This window comes from Sus scrofa, chromosome 6 (genome assembly GCF_000003025.6).
Source record: "Sus scrofa isolate TJ Tabasco breed Duroc chromosome 6, Sscrofa11.1, whole genome shotgun sequence".
In the NCBI taxonomy this organism is placed as follows: Eukaryota; Metazoa; Chordata; class Mammalia; order Artiodactyla; family Suidae; genus Sus; species Sus scrofa.
The window spans coordinates 29,500,422-29,526,701 of NC_010448.4; the positions used below are offsets into that span (position 1 = coordinate 29,500,422).

The window sequence follows — 26,280 nt, forward strand, 5'->3', positions numbered from 1 at the left end:
GAAGACTGCAAAGGGGGACAGAGTGGAGAGAGAGGAGCCAGGACTGTATCAGAGCTGCTGAGTCAAGCCTCACCTGCAGCAGGACCTCAGGATGTCTTCATCCTTGGGTGAGGTCATTTTTTTTTTTCCCCACAAGCCAGTTTGATTTTATTTTTTATGTTTTGTGACCAAGGGTGTCCTAACTGATCCAGAGAGGGTCTTCAGCAGTGATGCAAGACCACTGTAGGTTGTGGCCACCAAATAAATAAGAAGGGGGGCGAGAGCTGATTCCAGCAGAAGATGGATGTGGGTGTGGTTGTGGGAAGGGCAGATGGGCTCTGGTTTTCCTAGGGGAGCCATCCCCAACCCCGGTGTGTGTGGTACTATACCACTCACCCCACAAGCACACAGAGCAGGGCCTCCAAGCTGGGGAGGGACACAGAAAGCACATCTTGGCCACCCCCACCGGGTCTGTGACTCATAGTCTCACCTACATGCCTCGGCACACCTGATCACTCTCCCATCCCTGATACCTTGATGACCCCAAGTCCACCTCTTGGTCCCCAGGCTCCTTGGCAGTACATTGGGTCCCCAGGAAAGGATGAGATGTAAGAGATGTCCTCAGGGAGAGACCTCAAGGTCAAAGGCAACAGTGCTCACCACAAAGCTTTAGTCTTTGTCCCCTTACAGGCCCGCATGACCAGCACTGCACTGTGAATGAATTATTTTTACAAATCCCGTAACTACGTTTTGGGTAGCACAGTTTTATTGCACTGCATTTGTGGTGGGTCCAAAGTATTAATCTGTTAAGTATACACATTTAAAATATGCCACAATTTTGTGATCTTATTTTAGGAATTCTTCATTTTTCAATATACCAGGAGCCTCAAAAAGGCGGGGGGCATTGGCTAGACAGGCTTCTCTTAGCTGTTTTCTACATCTTCTAAGGCTAGGAGATCTCCTTGGCAGCTCATCTGCCACTTTAAAGAAATCTTTCAGCCCAAAGGATATATACACAATCTTCCCTCACCAAAGAGGAAGCTCTGGTTTCCCCTGTGGGGCGGCCGGGGGAGAGAGATTGGGCAGGGAGAATGAGGGCTATAATGCTGGGGCCCTCCACATACCTAAGGGAAAAGGCCACTAGTGGGGACCGCCCTCATCCTGATGCTTGGGACTATTTACTTGCATAGTTGTAACATTTTTCCATTAGAGTCAGGTAATTCAGGGCTTACAGGGAAAGTAAGGGGAGTGTAGTACAGGGGATAGAGAGAGGGAGGGAAGGGAGCGGGAGGGAGGAAGGGGATACAAGTGTATCATGGCCTGTGGTTTTCATCACTTACTGTTGGTTGGAGTTTCTGGGTTTCCTTTTCCGTCTTTTAAAAATTTCACATCCCTTTCTACAGGCAGTGAATGTGTGGAGACTGGCAGAGGCCCAGGCTTGGACACCCACTCCACATGGCACACCACAGAAGGGAAGCCCAGAGGGCCCAGATAGAGGCCAGGAGCTGGCCGGGCCCTGGCAGTGACCAAGGAGCCCAGAAAAGCTGGGGCGCCGGGGTATGCAGGTAGTGGTTTGCCTGTGCTTTCCTCAGGGAGCCCTGCTTCAGGTTCACCTGCACAGACTTTCTTTCCAGAGACTCTGCCACAGCTTTTTTGCTGCTAGGGACTTACCTGCCACCAATTGTTTTCTTGTCTCTGGTGCCCTTCAGGGCAACATGCTAGCTTCTGAGACACAGACTGAAAGTTTGTGTTCCCTTGAAATTCATATGTAGAAACCTAATCCCCAATGTCATGACATCAGGAGGAGGAGCCTTGGGGTGCTGATTTATAAGAGCTTTATAAGAGAACCCAGAGATCAATCTTATCCTTTCCATCATGTGAGGACACAGCAAGATGGCTGTCCATGAACAAGGAAGTGGCCCTCACCAGACATCTGATAAGCTGGCACCTTGAACTTGGACTTCCTAGCCTCCAGCATGGTGAGAAATAAATTTCTGTTGTTTAAGCCACCCAGTCTTTGGTATTTTTGTTATATCAGCCAGAAAAGACTAAGACAGTGGGGAAACAAAAGCAAAAACTGCAAAAGAAACTAGGACCCACCTCTGCCTCAGCCTGGAAGAGCATCCATCTGCCAGAGTACCCACCAGTACTTCTGGCTTCTGGTCTGGACTGCCCACTGACACAGCACATCTGCATTCATAGTCTCACTAATTCCCATGACAGTCCTCAGGGAGTGGGCAGGTGAGGACTGGTGCTATTCCTTCTTGCCTCTGTGTCCTAACAGAGTGGCCAAAAAAAGCCACAGTTTTGCTTCCCTCAGTTCCCGTGCTGCTAGGCCAATGTGGAATAAGCTGCCCAGCTTCTTCCTACTGCCTCTGGACTCCTTGTGAGAAGGAGCCGTGAATTCCCAGTGAGCCACTGAGGTGCTGACCTGGGCCGTGATGCTGCACAGATGCAGAGAGGCCCTGGCACTGCCGACTCTTTGGACTCCCTGTCCTGGAAACAAGAGTTGTCCCTACTGTCAAGGACACTATCAGTTGAACAGTTTTTACTTGGAGCTAAATACCTCCTAACTTACAGATGGAAACTCAGAGGAGCTTTGTGAGCTTTGCGCAAGGGAAAGTGCTTACCATTTACAGCTAAAGTAATGACTACCCCCAAACTCAATGCATGGAACGCCTCCATAACCATAATGGCAGCCATCACCTGCTTCTTGAGGAACAAGGCCAGGAGCATGTCTGTGCTTGGGCTGAAGTCTGTGGATCAAAGGCCTCAAGGCAGGAAGGATCTAGGCTCTCTTCTACCTGAACTGTTTTTCCAACAATTTATTCAAAGGTAACATCTTCGGAATGTCCTGGAATAGCATATTAGGCCCAACCTCCTACTGGAGTGTCCTTCATCTCTGGGCCTGGACCACAATGCCCATGTCCACCGAGAGGAGCTAGAGGGCCAGTGTGACACCCCCACCCCCAACCCTGCCATCAACAAGGAAACACCCTAGTGTGTTCTCAGCACTTGACTCACTAAGGCAGGGAATGGCTCAGCATGTTAGCAAGAGTCAGAAAAACATTTAGTTAGCCGTTGGTAAACTCCAACACTCAGTGGAGAAGAACCGTCATCTTCTCATCAGCACCTCTTCATTAATGCCAGTCATGCAAGACGTCCAAGCCTGCTCCGGCTTTCCTGATTCTCTCAGATAGCCAGTGGACAGCAGGACGGAACCCAGGCAAAGGCAAGACTCCTCGCGCAAGTTTTCCAGGCCCCTGACATACATCTTTACTCGGCACAGGCCTGCCTCCCTCCTACCCTTTGTTGTAAGGCCTAATCAACCTTTAGAGTAGTTGTCATTTTGCTTCAAGGCAGGTGATGCTAATAACATCTAAGCTTTCCCAAGCACTTACTGTGTGCCAGACCCTGCTCTAAGAGCTCACACTTATTAGTCATTTAATCCTCAAAACGACCCAGTGAGGGTATGCTGTTATCACTGCACTTTCAGGAGATTAAAAAACCGTATCTACTGAAACACCTGCCGTCCTTGCCAGTGCCCAGGGAGAAGGGGGGGCAGGGACCAGGACTTGCCCACCACTGCAGGAACGCCTACACAGATGAATGAATGGGTGAGCGGAGGCGGCTGCTCCAGCTGTCCCTGCTCTGGATGGTGAGGAGTTGTAGAAGGCATGACAAGAAATGCTGCTGCCCAGAGGAAGCCTCTGCCTGGCCTTAGGTTTGGGCCTTATCTGTCACCCTCCCCAGCCCCCATCGGACCTGACAGTCACTGCTGAGATTTCTCCAGGCCCTAGGAACTCTGACCAGCAGACCAGAAAGCATCCTTGTTTTTGTCTGTTTCAGAATTTGTGCAAACCACAGGGTGAATGCACCACAATATTTCCCTGATTAAAAAGCAGATAATGTTCAGAGCTCCGCCAGGTGACTTAAATGTCAAGATTTATTTTACCAGAGAAGATCCAATGACATTTCTGGGATCTAAGTGTGAAATCTGATTCTGCTTCCCCAAAGAGGGCCATTAACTTGGGTGTGGGGGCCTTCTAATGAAGCCCCTTGGTGGAACCTTGGAGCGCTGGGCAGTAACTTCAGCACCAGCCCTGATCTTTAGTCCCGCCTGGGTCACTCTCCCTGGGCCACCCATTAAGTGCTGTGCTTGTCAGGCACGATCCTAAACCCTTCACATGTATGACCTCATGTAATCTTCCAGCAGATGAATAGAGATGGTATTAGGATTATGCCCATTTTACAGCCAGGGACATCGAGGGTTAAAGAAGTTAAATAATCTACCCAGGGCCATAGAGCAGGTGGTAGACCTGGGATTTGAATACAGTACCCAATACTTCTTGTGTCAGGCACTATACTAGATGGATTAGATCTATATTCTGTCCTCAGAGAGCTTATAATTTAGTGAGAGAAGCAGGCACAGTGAGAAAGTGAAAATGAGAGTATTTTCAACTGAAAAAACTCATACAATTTCAAGGCATTACTTCTTCCCTATTGTTCCATTACAGAGTACTTTACATATGCAAGTATAGGTGTATATGCATATAAATTATACACACACACACACACACACACACACACACGTGTGTGTGATAAAATTTATAACATGGGATTGTTCACTGACTTTCCCCATCCCCCTGCTGGTCCAAGTGAACCTCCTAATCCTGTAAATGTTCTTTTTCTCCCAGACTTTCTTTCAGTGTCTGAGATTAGGCCAGTTCTGCCAGACTAGTTTCTCTGCTTTTGTGATACAGATGCAGGTCCTGAGCTAAAGAGGGAGGAAGGAGGAGGGGCAGGGACTCCACTCAAAGGTTAAGACAATTAACACAATAATGAGCTGGGGGTGAGGAGGGAGGGAAGGTTGGAGGGAGACCCTTAGAGGGAGGGGGCGAAGGAAGGTGGCAGTGAAGACAAGCGAGAGGGGAAGAAGAAAAAAGAGAGAAACTGAGGACCAGCTGGAGAAAGGGAGAGAGGGAGAGGAGGGGCAGAGAGCAGGAGAGGGAACGAGAAGGCAGGAGAGAAAATGTGGGAGAGCGGCAAGGAGGAGAAAGGACAGGAGAGGAAAGGCCTGGCAGGCTGGGAGAAGACAGACCACCTCTGGGGAACCTGAGGGAAAAAGCAACTCAAGAGAGTGGGGCTGGGACAGACAGAGGGAGACAGAAAAGGACATAGGAGAAAACTGGTGGGAATTGCTCTTTGAGTCCCAGACCCAGAAGAAAGAATGGGAGTCTTCTGAAGATTCGTCTTGTCCCATGGTACTGTGCCTGTTTAAAGGCGACTCTGATCTGGACCTGAGTCACACGGATTATAGCTTCCTCAGGGTTATATATCTACACTATATATGCATATTATTTTGTGCTGAGTGACTTTGGGTAAGTCACTTCACCTCTCTGCCTCGTTTCTTTTTTTTTTTTTTTTTTTTTTCATTTATAAAATGAGACTAACAATAGCACCCACTGCACAGGTAGTTGTTAGGATTAAATGATTTAATTAGTGTAAATGGTTTAATACAAGCCCTGGAATCGAAAGTGACTATTATCATCACCCCTTGGAGCTTCGGTTCCCTGAGTCCATCAACTTGCTGATCCCACCTGGAGGCCCATCAGGTTGAAACCACCTTTAGCCCAGCCTAGATAGAACACCTCCTGATTTTCTGCCAGAGGTTTCACACCATTCCTGGACACTAGAGTCCCAGCTTCCTAATCCTTATCCTTTCGCCCCAGTTAATTAATCACTAGGCCCCTTTCCTTCATCATCACACATGGCTTTGCGGGGGTCCGTGCATGCAGCTGCCCAGACACCAAATCCACACTAGCCCACTCCCAGGAAACACCTTCTCCAGCTGCCCTGTCACTTTGGCCTAAGGTGAAATAGCACAGGGGGTGTCCCAGGGCCTGGAGGACTTTACCAGCGAGGTGCGTGTACTTGACAAGCTTGTGCTGCCCTGGTGACAGGTCAGGAGCCTGCCATGTTGCTACTTGTCAGAACAGGACTGGGCTCCAGCTCAGTGGTACTACCATGGAGTCCCTGCTCTGCTCTCGATCTCCCTTCCTACTGGATCCTTTCCCAACTTCCCACTATTTCTGGCTGTCTCTGCCAGGAATCCCACATAAGAGAAAGAGCCACAGAGGCCAAGGGGCCCCACAGTATAGTCCTTAATATATAATATATCATGTTACTAATAACTCCCGAGCAATCATCTCTCTATGCAGGATAATAAAACGGAAAAGAAAATCCCTCCATTTGAAAATGACTGTTTTCCAAAACTGAAGGAGAAAAGTATTCCAAAGTCACACTGACTATTGTGGGTTATCATCAGGGCAGGAGGTTTTGGGGAAGGAAGAGTTGGTTGGGAAGTGGGCATGGCAGTGCCCCACTCTTGAAAGATCTCAGGGGCCATGGTGTGTGTGCTTGTGTGTGTAGGGTGTATGCTATGGACACATGAGCCTTTTGCATTGTCTGCTGTCTGGTTAACTGAGATTCAGGCACCATACTCTTTCTTCGGCCAAAAGGGATACACAGAGACCAAAGGCCTATCGCCTGTCTTACGTCTGAAGATCAGACCTGGCATTTCTTGCTCTGGGTTTTAATGCTCAAGGTGATTTAAGTGGGTTAATACTTAGCACAGTGCCTGACAGCTAGTAGGTGTTCAATATAAGAAAGCTAGTTGTATTACCGCTGTGGTCATTATTATGAAAATGAAGGAGGCCCTGTAACTCCTCTGGCTACTCCTAACCAGCCTTGGCTGCTTCTGATGATCTGAGCTGCTATCTGCTGACTGGTTTCTCCAGCCTCCATGACTAGTGTGCTGGTTCGCGTATCCCTGGCACCCAGCACATGGCACCCTCAGTGGACATTTAGTGGAAATAAAACTGAAGGGCTCATGGTGCCCTTCATTCCAGGGGCCTTGGCTCTATAAGCAAAACCAAAGCCAGTGTCCAGGGAGAAGTGCTTCCTCTGCAGAACTGGCTACTGGACTCAGCCTTGCAGAGGAGCCGCGCCCGGCTCTCCCATTGCAGCCTGGCCTGGACACACTCTTAGTCACCCAATTCCCCTGCTCTGGAGAAGCCAATGCCTGAGCTGGAAGGACTCTGACCCATGGAATTAGGATTTTGTGCCTAAAATAGTGAATTTTACATCTATCTTTCACAGATGATTTATCAGACCCAGAGGGGTGAGGATAGTTTTCCTCAGTGAGGGAGTTGATTTTTAGCAAAGAAAGGATGTGTGTGTGTGTGTGTGTGTGTGTGTGTGTGTATACGACACACAACCAAACCACACAGTAATCAGAGGTTAATGCTCTCTTTCCAGGGGCTCCAATGAGGGACGTAGGCCTTGAAGGCCTCCACCTGCTCCCCTTCTCCAAGCTCTGGGTCACAGGGAGAGGAAGGGTGGGGTTCAGAATCCCACCAGGAGACAAAGAGTCACGTCTGGATAGAAATCTTTGAGGCTGTTTTCCCTCCCTGCACTCTTTCATTTAGCTTTGCTAGTGTAGTTGTGTAAGGTTCAGTCTCACAGTTTATGCAAATGTTTGCGAATAAGAGGCTTTTTATAACTTATTTCTTTCACTACTTATCAGCTACCTGGAAACAACTGAAAACCAGTCCCTGTTCTAGGATATCGACCTCCTACAGGAAGGAGAGCCCCCGAGACCCTGAGACTCACCTCTGGAGAGACAGAAAACACGTCCCTTGGCATAAAGGTGGGAAGAGAGTTGATTCAAACGGCTGCCCCCACCCGCCACAAGGTAAGGAAAGCTTTCCTAAGGAGGGGAGATGAGGCCAAGTGGGGCTTGTCTAAGAAGTATTTTTTCTGTTCAATCACTGTCCAAGGGCATGTTCAAAGTCCCAGAGAGTCCCAGTTTAGGGCAATCACCAATACTTCCTCATTTGAAAAATACACCCTGGAATTCTGTGGCTACTATCTCTGCTGGCGACTTTGCTGCAGAGGTTTGCCCATCACCGGAGCCCGTGTTTGATAGTATTTGCCAGGCTGGCTGGTACAAGGACTTAGGCTGGTGACCCAGCACAGTCTCGTTCTGTTCTAGCATCGGCAGCCCAGCCTTATGAGGAAGATACAGTGGGTAACGGCCAGGCCCTCTCCTGGCTAGGCCCATGTGTGCAGTGGCTTACCTTTCTCTCCTTGTCACCATATTCGATGCCCAAAGTGTCCATGGCCCGGACGATGGCTGCCAGGGACTGGATGGTGTTGCTGTAGACAACAGGCTTATACTGTTTCACGTCTTCTCCAGAGAAGCCATCTTCATGGATGATCCTAGAGAAAAACCACACATCGCACATTTGAGGAGGGTTGCTGTCCTGACCCCGGCACAAAGAGCACCAGGCATGTGAGGCACCCCCCTTTTCCCCCACCCTACCCCCACTCCCTGCCAACCTCCTGACTTAGCTTGCTGAGGGCTAGGTCCAATTTGGAAGAATTATTGAGCTGTTACAATAATACCACAAACTCTGAAAGAAAAATCTGCCTGAATGACTGAAAATTAAACTGAAAAACAGAATAGTGGAAAAAAGTAATGCAGTCTTTTTTTTTTTTTTTAATTTTTTTTTTGTCTTTTTGCTATTTCTTGGGCTGCTCCTGCGGCATATGGAGGTTCCCAGGCTAGGGGTCCAATCGGAGCTGTAGCCACCGGCCTACGCCAGAGCCACAGCAACGCGGGATCCGAGCCGTGTCTGCAACCTACACCACAGCTCACGGCAACGCCGGATCCTTAACCCACTGAGCAAGGGCAGGGATCGAACCCGCAACCTCATGGTTCCTAGTCGGATTCGTTAACCACTGCGCCACGACGGGAACTCCAGTAATGCAGTCTTTATTCATCCCCTAGGTACAGTGAAAGAAAGATCAGTCAAGGTGTTGATAGTACTTAAAAGCACTTAGAACACACACCAAGCACTCAATAAATGTTCGCTATTTGTCTACCTAAGCAAAGCTCAGGGTCTTAACTTAAATATCCACTCAGGAATATACCGCCGAAGACCCTTGGAAGAAGCTGGCAAATCACGATGCATTTTTCCTTCACAGAAAACTCACACTGCTTTTACTGACGGTAAGCGCACTTGAAATGAACTACCTTCATCTTTGACAAGAGAAAAGCCAACAGAAGGAATGTGCCCACTCTCCATGCCCTGCTGGGATTTGACCATTGTGTCACCCTTATTCTTATGGCTCTGAACACGATACGAAGCACATGAAGGTGACACTGCAGTTCTCAGAGACCACGTGACACTCCCTGTCCTCTGGTTCTCAGGTTCCTCTGGGGTCAAGGCTGAGGCTGGGCTTGCCCTAAGGACCTTGCTCCCTGCAGATGCTGGTTGCTCAAGGAATATTCACTGTCAATAAGGGCCAAGTGGGGGAGAGAGAACTAGAAAGGGGGTAAAACCAAGACTTTGCCAGAATCCTCTTACGGTGGAGGTAATTAAGAGAGGACAAACAGATTTCAAGACTAATATCCAACATGCATCATATCCCAGTAAACGGTGTAAACTCTCCTGTGGTCAGGCTTTCCGGCCCATGACCACTACCTGCCACATGCACATCTTCCTTTCCGTCTCCACAGCCCCTTTCAGGCCTTCCTCACAAGAGAAAACTGCTAACAAGTCTTTGTGTAAAGAATTTTACTGAGATGTAATTCACACACATGCAAGCCACCTACTGAAAGCACATGATTCAATATTTCTTAGTATAGTCACAAGGTTGGACAGGGATCACCACAGTCTAATTTTAGAACAGTTTCCTCCCCCAAGGAAATCCTGTACCCTTAGCAGTCACTGTCCACCCCCCACCAAACCCCAGCAATAAATGACCACTCATCTGATCTGCCTGTTGCTTTTATAAATTTGCCTGTTCTGGACATTTCGTACACACGGAATGGTACAAGATGTGTTTTTTTGTGACTAGTTTCATTCACTTGGCATGTTCATCCATGTCCACCTGTGCTGTAGCATGCATCAGTACTCTCTTTTTGTTGCCAAATTATATTCCACTTATGGATAGGCCATGTTTTACTTATCCACTCATCAACTGACAGACACTAATGATTCCTGTTATAAAATGTGACTTGGTGCTGGGTTGTGAGTCTTTATCCTAAGTTTCTCTAAGAAGTAGATCAAAATGACTATATTGCCTTTTCATTGACTTTGATTAGCTCTAAATCCATTTTCAAATACCCTTCTTGAGGGTGTGTACACCTGGTCTGGCTCGCTGGTGCAACAACCCAGAGAGATCTCAAAGGGCATTCTTAGCTCCCAAGTAAACAACTAGAAAGACGAACAAAGCACATGCAACAAGTGGTTTCAGACACTGGAGAATAGGCAGCACAGGATTGTGATCCCAGACAGAAGGGAAGCAGGCGTGGTGAGTCCTATGACTGCCTTGGCTTCTTGCCTGGCCCTGTTTCCCAAACCTTACTGTGGGGAGGGAGGACCCAAGCAGAGCACAGAGGTCTTACTGTACTGATGGGGTCAAGATAAAGGTTCAGGAAGGCTGAGGTGGCTGGGATTTGAGGGGCAGAATACCAGAGAGAAAAGTGCAGAGAAGGAGTGCTCCAGGTGTCAGAACAGGGGTCTCTTTGAGCCTCTGGCTGAACAGAGGGAGACTCTACAGGCTCGATAAGAAACAAGGATAAGGAGGCTTACAAGATGAACACCTCCATGCAAAGCTGGGAGACAAGTGAGTTCCAGTTCCAATAAGCCAGAACGGAGGGCTGAGCACCTAAGGCAGAGACCCCAGAAGGCTCATGCCATGGCAGCAGGGCCAAATGGTCCCTAGAGCAAAGGCTATTTTAAGACATTCCCTGACAAAACTTAAAAATTGGCTTCAAAAAACCCAAACAGACCCACAAGTAACTTAATTGCCTGATGGCAAGAAATCTAATACTCTTCAAATGAGGACAGCAAAATCCAGACCCTTAACAATATAAAATACCCAGCATCCAATGAAAAAATTTCCAGATATGCAAAGGAGGAAGAAAGTATGACCCATTAGCAGGAGAAAAATCAGTCAACAAAGCAGGCTCAGATGTGACAGAGATGATGGAATTAACAAATAAGACCTCAAAAACAGGAGTTCCCATTGTGGTGCAGTGGAAACAAATCTGACTAGTAACCACAAGGTTGTGGGTTTGATCCCTGCCTTTGCTCAGTGGGTTAAGGATCCGGAGTTGCCAAGAGCTGTGGTATAGGTTGTAGGCTCAGCGTGGATCTGGCATTGCTGTGGCTATGGCGTAGGCTAGTGGCTACAGCTCTGATTCAACCCCTAGCCTGGGAACCTCCATATGCCGTGGGTGTGGCCCTAAAAAGAAAAAAAAAAAAACCCTCAAAAACATCTATATAAAATAGTTTCAAGAAATCTAAGGAAAAGATGAATATAATGAGTAATGAAATGGAAGATTAAAAAAAGAACAAAATGGAGTATCTTAGAGATGAAAATACAGTATCTGAGATAAAAATTTCACTGGAGAGATTAACAGATTAGATGCACAAAAGATCAGTGAATTTGAAGACACAGCAATAGAATCTATCCAAACTGAAGCAAAGAGAGGAAAAAGGCTTAAAAATGTATTGTGATATTTATAACATATGTAGAAGCAAAATTTATGCAATAATATCACAAAGGATGGGAGGGGTAAAATGGAAATATACTCTTGAAAAATTTGAAGTAGCATAATATTACTTGAGAGTAAAGCATGATAAGTTAAGACACATACTGCAAACTCTAAACCTCCACTAAAAAGCCTTCAGGAACAGCCTCCCCTCAGAGGGTGGGACCTCTGGATGACTCAAGAGGTGCAGCCTGGATTTGTGGGTCTCATGATACAGTCTCACAGCCTGCAGTGCAATGAGTCTGACCAAGCTTTGTTTTGGACCAGCAGGCCTTGCCATTCTCCTGAGAATATGCTCTGGACCCTTGGCTGCCTACAGAATCTCCTCCACTAGGGGATGGGACTATCATTTTTCAGACCCATCAGATGGATCAATCTTTACACCACCTATCAAGATAGGATGGGTAGGTTTTTATTACACCCTTTCACAAGAGAGGTGATTGAGACTAAGTAACTGGCCTTTTGGCCATCAGGTGAGTGTCACACACAGGAACAGAACCCACGTCTCCCAGGGCAGAGTCCTTTTGGCCACACCTCAATCTTTGGGCTGGACTAGGCAGAATACTGCCCACAAGGTCTCATTGGTACCTGGCATGGCCCAAGATAAAGAAGCTTCATTTCTTTTGCCTCAAAATGATGCAATTTGGGCAAAAATTGCTCAAATTGGAGTTCCCGTTTCGGCTCAGCGGAAAGGAATCTGACTAGTACCCATGAGGATACAGGTTCGATCCCTGGCCTAACTCAGTGGGTTAAGGATCCAGTGTTGCTGTAAGCTGTAGTATAGGTCGCAGACGCAGCTAAGATCTGGCGTGGCTATGGCTGTGGTGTAGGCCAGTGGCTACAGTTTCAATTCGACCCCAAGCCTAGGAACCTCCATATGCCTTGGGTACAGCTTTAAAAAGACCAAAAAAAAAAAATTGCTCAAATTATGATTATTAGTTATGTAACTTGTTCAAATTGGCTTATATTAGCTTAACACTGGGCTTCTTGTTTCAGGGTGGAATTTTCTATCTTTCCTCCCCCCACTGACTACAAAGTAGTAAGTATTCAACCCTGGAAAAGTTGCCCCACGCAGAACAGCACCAGAAGGAAATAATATTCATAACTGCTCAGAGAAAACTGCTCAATTTTTTAATGTAAGTCCTTCAGTATTTCTCTTGTCTTTTCTAGTGCTGCACCCGTGGCATATGAAGGTTCCCAGGCTACAGGTCTAACTGGAGCTGTAGCCGCCGGCCTACGCTACGCCCACAGCAACTCGGGATCTGAGCCTCATCTACGACCTACACCACAGCTCACGGCAATGCCGGATTCTTAACCCACTGACCGAGGCCAGGAATCGAACCAGCAATGTCATGGTTCCTAGTCGGATTCGTTAACCATGTGCCACGACAGGAACTCCAGTCCTTCAGTATTTATTTCATGCCACATTTTTCTCCTTACCCCTTGCCCCAGCATTGTTTTGACTCATGTATCCTTAAAAGCATCATTGCAGGACCCTTTATTTTTTATTTCCCATTTCATTCCAGAGAAGGAAAGGAGCAGCGATTAGAGCTTAGGAGTCAAATAGGCGTAAGCGGCTATGTCATTAATGAGCTGTGTGTTCCTGGTAAAGGATTTAACATCCCAGGGCTTGGTTTCCTCAACTGCAAGGAGTAGCTGTGAGGGATATATATAAAGTGCCTATGATGTAGTCAAGTGTATAATAAATGGTAGCTGTCAGTAATAGTATCCGCATTCTAAAATCAAAGCCTCCCAAATAGAATTTCCTTCACTGGTGGTATAAAAGAAGTAACATCATGACAACAGCTAATGTTTGAGGGCTTACTTTCTGGGCTAAGTGCTTTTCAGGTGCCATCTCATCTAATCTTCAAAATAGTCCTAGGAGATAATAATTATCTCCTTTTTACAGATAAGGAAACTGAGGCCCAGAGAGGTTAACCCAGTTACCTGAGGTCACAAGGCTAGTTAAGTGTGAAGGTGGCATTCGAGGCCCTGCTTGTGACTACCAGGTGAATGCTGAGGGGCAGGGCTGCTTCTTCTCCCCAGGATTCCTATATGCAGGTTCCCAGAGAATCCAGAGATTTCACATACAAACTGAGCATCATAATACCTCCTACAATATGGGCCATAGGAGTATGGGGGAAGGAAACGAAGTGTCCAGCTAGTGATTGGAGAGGCAGCCCTCTCTCTGGTCTCTTGTGACAGACAGCCCAGGTCTGAGCCCTGGAGGAGACCAGGCTGAGATCCGGAAAGCAGAAGTGAGGCTGCCTGGGACACCTTAATAGTGGTCAGTGGCACCTGGCATCTCACTCTGCAGTAGCCCCAAACAAATGAGCTTCATCTACATAGTAAAGTGACAGAGTACAGAATCAGCTCCCAGAGGCATCATCTGAGCAACTGGATCCAGCTGCTCCTGAAGCTAATGCTATCCTATACTTTTGAGTGATATGAGTCAAATAACTCCATCTTATTTTTACATAAGCTAATTTGATTTGAGTTTCTGTCACTTACAAATGGAGTCATGATTAAAATATGTTTCATACTTTGGAAGACTATTTTGTTTATTAACTTTCTGTCTTTACCCCCAGCCTGTTGGCCCCTGGAGGTCAGGTGCCATATCTCGTCCATCTCAGTTCCCCCTTTGTATCAACTGGCACAGGGCTAGGTTCTCAATAGTAGGCAGAGCAAGTGGGACAGAACTACATGAGCCAGGGTTACACTGAGGCACAAGATCCACCCCTCTCCAAGAAGCTCGCTAAAGGAGGCAGACATGCGTGTGTCTGCGTGGGAACCTACCAGATTTCTTATGTCTTCAGAGCCAGGGTGGAAAAGGGAAGCCAAGCTAGATGCTGCATTGGTACCCACCCCAGACTCAGGGACTCAAAGGAGTGTTCCAAGCTACTACACCAGAAGACACCTGGGGAGTAAGCAAGGGCTGACTCTGCAGCCCTGAGAGTTTGACTTTGGATAGGAGCTACCAGCTGGATTCTGAAAGCCTGGCAACGCGACTGAGGGAGGAGATCCCAAGTGGAAATGGGGAGAGAAAGGGAGGGTGGCAGCCAAGCCCACCTGAGCAGGTCTGAGTTTCCGGGAGGAGGTGACCAAGGAGGGACCCCTGGCCTCCCCTACCCCAGCTCCTCTCTCTGCTGCAGGGGACCCTGCAGGCAGCAGGGTCTGCATTTGTGCTCTGCTTCCCCCTCTCAGTGCAGGACTGCATGCAGCGGCAGTGAGACTTCCCAGGCATGGTGGCCTTATATGGTCATAGAATCACAGGCTTAGGAGCTGGAAGGGACCTTGGAGGATCATCGGTCCAGCAGCCACCCTCCCTCTCTGAAGCACAGATGCTTCCGACACTGTGACAAATGCACTGACACACACAAGTTTACCTCACATTTCTGGAGGTTCACAAACTCAGGCTCTAAGCTGCTGGAACACATGATTTCTCACTCCATGTCCATGGTGGATTAGGTGCCCCTCCTCTGCTTCCTTTTTTATAAGCGCCCTTTCCCCTGCACTGAAAAAAGACTGCCTCTCTATCTTCCACCCTTTAGAGTTCAGATTAAGGGGGGGCTTTTGGAGCTGTGTGACTGGGCAATTTCCTTAAATGCTTGGTGTTTCAGTTTCCTCAACTTTCCATGGACACAGACCTGATAATTAACAGTAACTGTCCTCACTGAGTATGTACTGGGCACGTAAAGAAGAGAGCCCAGCACAGGAAACCCTCCATCAGTTTAGTTGTTATTATGACTGTTACTGTATTGGGTGAGTGGGGCAGGGGGAGAAGGTACAGGGTGCTGGTGTCCTGTGTCTGTCCTCTTGAGGACAAGAAGTGATTCGGGGCCATGGGGACACCACGGGAGGTCCTCTGCCTCCCTGGAGGAGGCAGTTGGCTCACAGCCACAACAAGGAAGATGGGGCAGGGAGAAGGGGCACTGTTCAGACTGGAGCAGAGAATGGCTCATGAACATCCTAATGAGCATCACAGGAACAGCAGTGGGTTAAAAGCTCTTAATGAGGTTATCAAATATGTTTCTGATCATATGCAGGCTGCCTGGGTTAGGGTCAGTGACAACAGTTTCCAATTGTCAGGGAGACCTGATCAGCAATGGGGCTCTGGCCCTGGAGCCACAGCCCTCGCCAGTGGAGAGCGGAAAAGGCCATCCTAGCTTCAGAGAACACATTCTAATCAAAGAGGGAACAGTGAGATCCCAGTGAGTTAGTTAATGACACACACACAGCAGTTAGAGGTCCCCGAGAACCTAACCTGGACAGGAATGTAAAATGAAAACACCAGTCAGAGTGCAATGTGTGCCTCACACAGCCATTTGTATAAAACTGCCTTTGTGTGTGATGGTGCTGGTAAGAGGAGGGAGTGTGGAAGGAAAAGGTGGGGGACAGAAAAGATGATACGGTAGGATGCTTAAGAAAATATCATCAAAGAGTTCCTGTCGTGGCTCAGTGGTTAACAAATCTGACTAGGAACTACGAGGTTGCAGGTTTGATCCCTGACCTTGTTCAGTGGGTTAGGGATCCGGCGCTGCCATGAGCTGTGGTGTAGGTCGCAGATGTGGCTCAGATCTCACGCTGCTGTGGCTGTGGCGTAGGCCACTAGGCAACAGCTCTGATTAGACCCTAGCCTGGGAACCTCCATATGCCGAGGGAAGTGGCCCTAGAAAAGACAGAAAGACAAAAAAGAAAAGAAAAGAAAATATCACCAAGATCACTTTTGGGTGGTAGCATTCAGTAAATTTTCACTTTCTTCTTAACATGTTTATTTTGTTTCGTTGAAAGAAATATGTATTTATAGTTTGAAAGAACAACAAATCATGTTCAATGGGAGACAGACACCAACATTTAACAGGGGGACCATTTTGACCAGGAGAAAAGAACTGAGTAACAAGTGGTAAAGTCATCAATCAACAGGAATTTCCTGGCACGTTTCACTTGGGTTCAGCCTGGTGTAAGATCCTAAGACTTCAAAGCCTGTGAGGCCTGGTCCCTGCCTTCCCAGGGCTCTCATTCCAGGTGATAAAGCTGGTGCTGAGCAACATGAGAGTTAACATTATAACATAGCATCTGCCAAGGGCCAGTGAAGGGTATGCATGTCAGACATGCTGGCTGCCACCCAACAGTCATTCCCTTCTCACCATGGCGAGTTTCCTTCCCTGTCTCCCTTGCTGCTAAGAGTGACCATGTGATCCAGTTCAAGCAAGAAATGGAGCTGGCTAGAAACGCCTCAGAAAAAGCACTTCTTGTTTCTTGTTCCAATGAGAGGTCTTTGAGAACGGCTTTCTTGTCTCCCTATTTCTCTTTTTCCCACCCCACCCCCCAACGCCCCAGTCCCTGGCTGTCCCTCCACCAGATGTTCCCTGGTGGTTGTGTGAGGAAGTAATTAGTGGAGACATGGCAGCTATGTTGTGACCATGAGGTTAATGCCACCACCCTGAGGATGGCAGATGAAAGAGGTATAGGGTGCTTCCTAGTGACACTGTGGAATAGCCACATCAACCCAGGACTGTCTGATGACAAAGGTCATCCTCCTACCATGATGCACCCTACTTGAGCAGGTATTTGTGACTTAAGAGAAGCAGACTCGACTATAGTCACATGGTTAGTTTGGGGCAGAGCAGGGACAAAATTCCAGAGGCCTTTCCATCATGTCATAGGCCTCTCATTTACCTTAGTGCACCCTGAGGTAGGGGAGGTGATGGGTGATACCAGGTTAGAAAAATATCAACTGCAGAACAGAAAGATCTCCCCCGCCCCCAATCTGCTTTAAAAGCTCTAGTTTCCAATAATTTGGAGGGTTCTTAGAATATTCTGTAAGCTTCTTCATTCAGTCCCTAATTCACTTTTCATATGGGGGTGCCGACCATGTACCAGGCACCGTATCAAAGGCTGGAGATAAAAGAGTGAACCCAGAAACACAAGCCCTGCCCTCGGGGAGCTTGAGTGTGGAAGGCAAACAGCGAAGAAGTACTTTTACAAATGGTTATTCAAATTACTTCTACCCAAGAAGAAAAATACAACCAGAAAGAGCTACAGGAGAAGGACCTTTGGCAGGGGTGCAGGATGGGTGCAGGGCCCACCTTTTGGGAAGCAGCATTCAAGGTGGAGCGGGAAAGGGCCAGGGAGACAGGGAGGGAGACGGGACTCCACACAGCAGACAGCACAGGCATTTCATGGGCTGACAGGTGGGACTGCAAGCCAGAACCCAGTCAAGAGGGCTGCTCTGGGCCTGGTGTTGGTGCAGGTGCAGGTTTGATGTTCTCGCCTAAGGGAGGATTCCGTTGAGTCTCATGGACAAGTACAAACAGCAAGTTAGTTCAGTTGGGTAAGCATCGCAAATACCAGCCAGGCTCCAGGTACTGGCAGGAACAGCAGACCAGCTTGGGGCAGGCACAGCTGCAGAGGGGTGGCACCCAAGGATAGTGGGGTGGGCAGATGGGCCCTGCTGGAACCCTCTCCCCTGCTCCCCTTTGCAGCCCCATTGACTCTGCTCTTCTATTGATTCTTATTTGGGGAAGTCTTTTGCCCAGCGGGGTCTGACCTGGGGGAGAGACCCTGGCTCCTGATTTGGTTGATGCCACCAACATTCAAGATGAAGCGGGGCAGTCAACGGTGGTCCAGAGAGCAGTGTGTGGGCAGGGGCAGGGGGTGGGTGGGAGGTGGGCATTTCCAGGACCTACAGCAGTCCAAATTGCCTAGAGGATACCACTCATTCATTCAATTCATTCTACAAATGTATGCCAAGCACCCATTAGGAGCTGGATACACCCTGACTCTCCTGCTCACTGAGGATGTGGACGACAGGCAAGTTCTCAACCTTCCTCAGTCTGCAGCACTGAAGAATGTGTGGGGAGGGCCTGGCCCACAGCTGGGCTAAATAACTGCCAGTTGCTAGTACTATTTAATTTTTTTTTTTTTTAGGGCTGCACCCTCGGCATATGGAGATCCCCAGGTTAGGGGTCAAATTGGAGCTACAGCTGCTAGCCTACACCAGAGCCACAGCAACATGAGATCTGAGTCATGTCTGTGACCTACGCCACAGCTCATGGCAACACCAGATCCCCAACCCACTGAGTGAGGCCAGGGATCAAACCTAAAACCTCATGGTTCCTAGTTGGACTCATTTCCGCTGCGCCATGACAGGAACTCCTGCTAGTGTTATTTAAAAGTCATAGACTAATCAATGCCAAAGCAGGGCTAGACTACTAGCCTTGCCTCCCAGGCCACAGGTCCCTGGCCTTCCCCACTGCAGCAGTGCCTTGACCTAAATGAATGAGGGGTTGGGAGCCAGAAGGCATCCATGTTTTGGTTCAGAGATCAATGGCTGGGCAGAGGCATAATGTGTGTGCTTTACTAGGTAATGATGCTAGGTGCTTGATTCTGATTTCCCAGAGTCCCAGGAGAGCAGAGGCACTGAGACCTAGAGGCCCCTATGGGAGGCCTGAAGCTCGGCTCTTCTCTAGGCATCAAGGCTGTTTCCTCGACTGGTAGAGCTGGAGTCACCCTCAAGGTTACTGCCCCCCTTTCTACCCCCCTCGATGGCTTCCTCCTCCTCTCACCCACACAGCTGACCACTACGTGCCAGGTGCTACTCAGACAGCAGCCAGGAGGCAGTGGGGAAAGGGATAGACATAGCCCTGATTTCAAAGAATGCACAGTTGAGTAGGAGAAGACAAAAAATAAAGATGTAAAACAAATATTATAGAATGATAAGCACAAAAAGGGGATGTTTAGTTAGGAGCCAGGAATGGAGATGACTTGTGAAAGCTGAGTCCTGAATGATGAGACAGAATGGCTCTTGTACATATGTGAGGAAGAGCATTTCAGGGACAGAGCACAGCTTGTACAAAGGACCTGGGGCACCTTGTACATTAGAAGGACAGTGAGGAGGCAGGTGGGCTGGGATGGGGTAGGTAACCAGGAGGGTCGGGGGATGAGGTCAGAGAAGGCAGTGGGGAACTGATCTTATAGGGCTAATGTTCCCCTTCTATTTTTTTCTTAACACACATTAAAGTGTATTAAAATAAAAAGTGTTCAGGAGCACCCACTGTGGTGCAACGGGATTGGCGGTGTGTTGGAAGCACTGGGACGCAGGTTTGATCCCCAGCCCAGCACAGTGGGTTAAGGATCTGGTGTTGCTGCAGCTGCCATTAAGGTTGTGACTGTGGCTCAGATCTGATCCCTGACCTGGGAACTCATATGCCATGGGGTGGCCAAAATTGAAAGAAAAAGGAAAAAAAAAAAAAGAATGGTGTTTATCTGTGTACCACTCTGAACCATCTTGACTTCCAGTTATGCTCTAAGCATGGATCACTTTTAAATAGCAGCTTTCCCTCCTCTTTCCCTGTGAAAGGCCTATTTTTAGAACACTTATAGATTCCAACTCAAAGAGCTAAGGAAAAAAAAAAAGGAAAAAAAAAAATCAACCATCATCCTTCTGTGCTGGAGGGAAGCACCATCCACATGTTAGTCTAAGTCTCAGTCCCTTCACCTGGGAGTCCATACCTGTATTGTTTTTCTTGAGATGGAATCACACCATGTGGCTCGAGCCACCTAGGAGTTGTCCCTGGCTGCTTGATGTCCGATTATCTGCATGGGCCCTGAGTCATTCAACCAAACCCCTACCAGTGAATGTCTGGGGGGCTTGTGGATGGGAACTCTTTCCAGCTTCAACCATGAGTCTACTCCTCCTAATGAAGGCAGAAAGCTACACAACCTGCACAGAACAAGCTAGAGGGTGGACTTAAGATGAACACGTGAGCACAATTGGGATGTTTCAGCTATTTCAAAAGACACAAAAGGCTTGACCTGAGACCTAACTGTTTAATTGTGGGCTAAAGTTGTATGGTGTGAGAAAAATTATTTTAAAAATAATTAAGATTCCTTAGTAATTAATACTATAATTAAAACTTGATACTCTAATATTAGAATAATATAGTATAGGTGGGTATTTTAAAGGAATGGTATCAGGCAGACCAATCCCCCAGGAGAATGACTGGTACAAAACAAGGGGTATGTCCTATGGACAGTGACTTGCAGAAATCTGTTATAAAGATGCCATTTTTAATGAGGGGTAACTCGGGCCAGAAGCAAAGATGTCAGCTGCCAATTGTCACCAGACGGAGCCAGGGGCAAGGCCAGGACTTGTTGTGATGCCAGTACACAGCCTCCACTGCCATTATCTGGAAAAAAGTGTGGACCGTGCCCTTCACTAAGACTCCCAGGGCTGGGCCGGGCACCTGCCAGCTCCCCTTCCACAGCGCTTGGTGCTGGGGGCACTGCCTTTTAGAGCTCTCTTCCTTTTTCTCTTCTCCATAGCATGGGTGGTCTGAACCCTGGGACCCTGGCCTTGGATTAGAGACATCACACCTCAGACTTGGAGGCAGAAGACCTATGTTCTTATGCAGTGTGGCCACTAGCAAGCATTGCAGCCCCAGGTGAAGTGGGCAGGAAAAAGCCCCAGAGAGTGGGGGCCTCAGGCCAGTACCACCAGTCCTGGCCCAGGGCTCCACCCTGGGCTTAGAGGAAATCCTTCCATGCACTCTGGCAGCCTCCTGTGAGGGTCTCCTTTGCCTCCTGACCCACCCTCAGCTTCCAGCCCTGGCTCTTCCCACACCAGCGTTTTTAGAAAACACTGGCATTTCCTGTAGCAGCTTATACCCCAGTTTTGCCACTCAGGAGACGTGGGGTCTGGAATGAGTCACTGGGACTTCAGTTTATTTCCTACGAGTGTTGCCCTAGCCTCTTGGACAGGTCAGTGCCAACTTTGGGCCTGGGTTGTGGCAACTCCTTGTGCTCATCCTGCTTTACCCAGGCTAACCCAGCTCCGCAGTCTTGTGGGGATATAACAGACCACAGGACATGGGGGCAAACAAGCAAAGGGGCTCTTGGTGGACAAAAGATGGAGGAGCTCTGAAACAGAAACCTCAATTCCACTCCAACGTTGCCTCCTCAGACCGCTCTGGCTAAGGGAGGCCCCATCTTTCCCTGTCTACCTTGCCTTATTTTCCTTCGTAACAGCAGGTACCATCACTTGATACATACCTTTATTTACTTGTACACTATCTGTTCCCCCACAGACCAGTGAGCTCTGGAGGGTGGAGGCCCTGTCTGCCTCAATGACCACAGTGCCCTAAGCAGTGCTGGGCACACGGTGAAGGAGCCATAAATGCTGGCTGAAGAGCTGCATAAAACAGGTGATTGCTCAAGACCTCATCAGCTGAAAAACGGCTGTTCTCCCCATGACTCCCTTCTGTGGTGAGAGCTGACCTGTGGACCAGGAAAACACACATCCCTCCCAGACCCAGGCCACTTTGCACCCCTGGCTGCTGCCCCCATCTCCACCTCGGGTGCTGAACAGCCTTCCTCCTAAGAGCTCAGAATCTTTTTCTTAGTGATTAATCAGAACCACTCCCTCCCCAGCAAGGGTGCCCCCCACCCACCCAGCCCCACTCCTGCCTTTTAACCCTAACCTCCCAGTTCTCATAGGTTTTCTAAGAGTGAGGACATACGGACAACCTTATGTTGCCCACTCCATGTCATTTCCAGGAAAATCTGAAGCTGTTTTCTGAAATCCAACTGTTAAATTCATTGGTTGTGCTGCAAAGACACCTCAGAGAGCTTTATGGCTCCCAAGCCCGTTTTACAATGCCCTATGTAAAGACGTGAGCTTTCGTTAAACACTGTTAAAGCCTATGAGTGAGGCAAATTGGTTCAATGTTGATTTTACTGCCTAAATCTAAGTATCATTTCTGGTTTCCCATCTGCCTGATTAGGGCAGCTGCTAGATTGCCCTTTCTTCCTCCACTGACATAATGAAATAAAGTATTCTTATTAGTGTGTTATGTTTACTATATGGACAGTATTACACATCAGGGGGCAGTTGGCACAGCCTTTTGATTTTATTTTGTAGAGAAAGCACAAGTGAGGCTGAGGCTTTGCTCCTCTGGTTCAATGCTTGGGAAAAAACCGTTTTTGCCTTCCTGTCTCCTGTATGTTTGTTCATTATTTATGACCCCACTCACTAGCATCTGGATGCATTCTCATGAACCCCAGGAAAGAGAAGAAAGACCACTAGAGCCTGCTGTTGCCAGCAACAGCTCACAGATCAGTCACCAACCTGAGCACCTAAAATATCTCTCCTTCTGACCCCTGGCCAACAAGTCCAAAGGCTCTGTCCAAAAAGCAGCCCAAGTGGGGCTCTGGCAGTCTGTGGGAGGGCTCCTATCTGGGTTCTTCCTGGCTCCCTCCCCACTCACTGTGGGATGTAGCAGTGACTCACTGCAGAATACGCCTATGAGTGATGATGGGCTTTGTAAACGGCGAATGAGGGCTGTAGTGCTCTCTGCTGTTTTTTGCTTGCCCAGTTTCTAGTCTCCCTTCCTTTGGAGAAGCATCCTTCCTCCCACTTTGGCAGATCTCCCCATCCCTAGCCTAAGTTCCAGGGCTGAGCCCCTGAGCCACACCTGGCCAGTCAATGTAGCACACACCTGGATCCAGCCCTGACTGAAGCTATTAGACCCCTAGGCTACTCAGTTCCAAGAGCCAATGTGTTTCCTTTTGCACTTTAGTCACTCTGAGGCAGGTTTCTGTTCTTGGCAACCAGGAGTTTGATGATTGCAGATATACTGCACAGCCCTTGGGAGTTTGTTTGGAAGGATGGCAGCAGGACACTGGACAAGCCACTCAGAGTTGCTGATGTGAAAGAGGGTGCAGTTACTACCTAACTTCTGAGGGCTCTAAGACTGCAGGAAAGCCTCTGCTCCAACCACATTTTGCCCTGGCCAGGTCAAGCCAGAGATCAGTTTCCCTTACATGCATAATGGACCAGCAGCTCCCAAAGTGCTGTCTGCCGCTCCCCAAGTCCAGAAAACATCAGGAACTCACTCCCTTTGCTTCTCTTTTGGATTACAGACCCAGGCAGCCTGGAAAAGACTTTTCACAGGCTCTTGGTTTTCCCCTTCCTGTTCTTTTTAAATAGGGACTTGTTTTCTTTTCCCTTCTTAGTATGTGATCAGGCAGGAAGGACACCAAAACACCATTCCCAACCTGCAGAGACAAAGGGGCATGAAAAGAAAGGGCACGGTCCTTTGGTTCAGGCTGCTTGGCACGCACACAGAGGACAGCTTTGAGATTTGCCACAGACCCTCCCAAGCACCGCCCCAAATTTTGGACCATGTTAGGTGTTTGTTCTGAAACAAAGGCACAAACAAAAATGCCCTTCTCAGCTCCCTACTGAGGAGAGTTCAAGGCAAAAGGTAGAGGTCACCAAGACAAGGGCTCCTTGGGGAAATCGTATTTCTCATGCTGTCCAGGGAAATGCTTATGGGAAAGTCTGCCAAAAGAAAGACTGAAACCACATTCCTCCCCAGAGTGACTCATGTCTCCCCTAAACCTAGTGGCAGTGGTCCGCTGCCGCACTAGCTTTTGCCGAAGAGGCCATGTCTGTACTCAGGCCCTCGAACCTCTCCAACTAGTTGTACCCTGTGAGCCATGTTCTGCTGGTTCCCACGTCACTGCTCTGCTGAGTCTTTGAAAGAAAGCGAGGGAGAATGCCAGGTGAAGGCATGTCTTGCCAAACTGAGAGAAATATAGTCACAGAAACATGAAGCAAAGCCCAGCCCAGCCAGCCTTCCTTCCCCGGCAGTGGACGTGGCCTAGAAAGGATGCCCGTCTCCAAGAGGTGGATTTAATAGCCCCGTCGTGGTCTCCTGGGTTTCCCACCCCAGACTTTCTCAGGCAGATGCAAGCTCCTCATTAATAACCACTATAGTATGGTCATAGCCCCCAAAACAGAGTCCACAAAAATCACTTTGCGGGCTTCCACATAAATTCTCCTCTCCAGGGATGCTGGGGTGGTGCAGTGTGTTCTGCTCTTGCAGCCAAAGGCATCCACTAGGTCTGCGGGTGGAGTGAGCCTGCTGAGAACCCAGCTGTGCTCTCTTGGCCTGTTTTTGCCGTGGCCAGGGTTGGCACATCATGGAACTGGGTCCCGGTTGATGGCTCTGCTGCTCATTTGTGAGGCTAACAGGAGGGTAAGTATTGCCTGGTACCTCATCATGATCTCCAAGCCCCTGCTGAGAAGGAGACCTGCTCCTGGTCCGGGGCTGGCAGCTGAAGGATTTTAAATTTGAATGAATCAAGCCTGAAACTGGCTCATATTGAAATCAAGCAGTCCTCGGAGGCACCTCTCAAGCTGGCATCCTGAGAATCTGTCCATTCTGTCAGGCTCCCATCATTAGGATTTCAGGTAAAGACAAAAGTAAAGTGCACCCTGCCTATTATCCAAGCTGCTCGAATGTACACTGCTCAGACACAGTGCGAGCATGGAGGGCGGGGTCCTAGGGAAGAATAAAGACAGCCAGCACCTGCTGACCCCCACAGGTTATGCTTCCCATTCTCCCAATGCCCCTGGGACCTCACCTCCCAGCCTCCAGCTCAGTCCCGCTATGTGAGTGTTAGTGTCCTAAAGACCAGGAAACTGGCTCACAGAGAGGTTAATGCACTTTCTCAAGGAGGGGCAACAAGAAAATGCCGGTATTCCCAAGAGCCCAAGCTTCTAAGTGCCCTATGGACAGCCTTCAGACCACAATTTCCAAGGAATACTGATGATCTCAAGCATATTCAAAGGAAGGAGACCAGGCTGATGAGGGGCAAGATTTCTGGCCAACTAGAAAGGAAGGGAAAGGCATTTCCACATTAGGAAGGGGTCTCAGCAAGCAGGAAGTTGCTATTACCACACTGGCCCCTTAACAGGTCACTCATTAACCTTTTCAGGGTCATAGCTTAATCCTTATCAAATAAACGCCCTGCCCCCTCTGCTGATCATTCAGACCACTGGGTCTGCTCCACTCACTGCTCTACACCTGATATTTCAATTCCTTAGGATGTCTCAGCTCTTTTACTGGACTGAAAGCCCCTCCAAGGCAGAATCCAACTCAGATTCCTCCGCCTGTCCTGGAACCAGACCCACGGTTGCTGAAGGAGTAAACAGGGAAACAATGATCGGGGTCTGTCCTGGAAGATCCCTGACACTGTGTGTCCCCACCAAATTCACTTTCCTTATTATCACCACAGACAACTGCTGAGACAGTTGTTCTAACACACTTCTGCATCCAGTGTGCTTTAAGCCCCAACATGCAGGCTGATCAGCATGGTCTGGATGCAGAGGTGGGTAGAGACCAGGAAGGATGATGGGGAGGGGCAGAGAATACACAGGGTTTTCCAGCATCAGCACTGAACATGTATACAGACAAAATGGGGCTCCCAAGAATGCACTTCAATCCAATAAACACTTCCCCAACATCTACTAAGTGCAAGGCACAGCCTTTGCCTTTTTGATGCCAATCATGCCCTCCAAGGAGGCAGCAATTCCACAGTGTGTGAGGCTGATGGTGTACTGGGTCCTACTTTGGTGTGATGGCCGCAGTGCCCAAGGTGGTGCTGCCTATGTCCTTGGAAGCCAGGCCGTTCCTCCCTCATGGGCTCTAGCATGGGCTCCAACTGGGGCTGGCGGACTCACACTGATCACAAAACATCCCTGGGGTGCTTCTGCTGGTCATGCAAGAATGTGTAAGCAAATATTCTGCTTCCCAGTGTGGGGTATATTGTTTCAAGCCTGTCACCATACTCTGAGGCTCAGATCACGGACCATCTGAAGCCAG

General features: G+C 48.5%; 1 protein-coding gene across 3 annotated transcripts in view; it reads right to left on the reverse strand.

The window, feature by feature from the left end:
• The window catches only part of GNAO1 (G protein subunit alpha o1), a 176,301-nt gene that overhangs the window by 83,848 nt on the left and 66,173 nt on the right, over positions 1-26,280 (reverse strand). For all 3 annotated transcript variants that reach the window (XM_021097094.1, XM_021097095.1, XM_021097097.1), the window contains one exon: positions 8,121-8,262. In XM_021097094.1, coding sequence (XP_020952753.1) covers positions 8,121-8,262 — 142 coding nt within the window. The remainder of the gene's footprint in view (positions 1-8,120; positions 8,263-26,280) is intronic.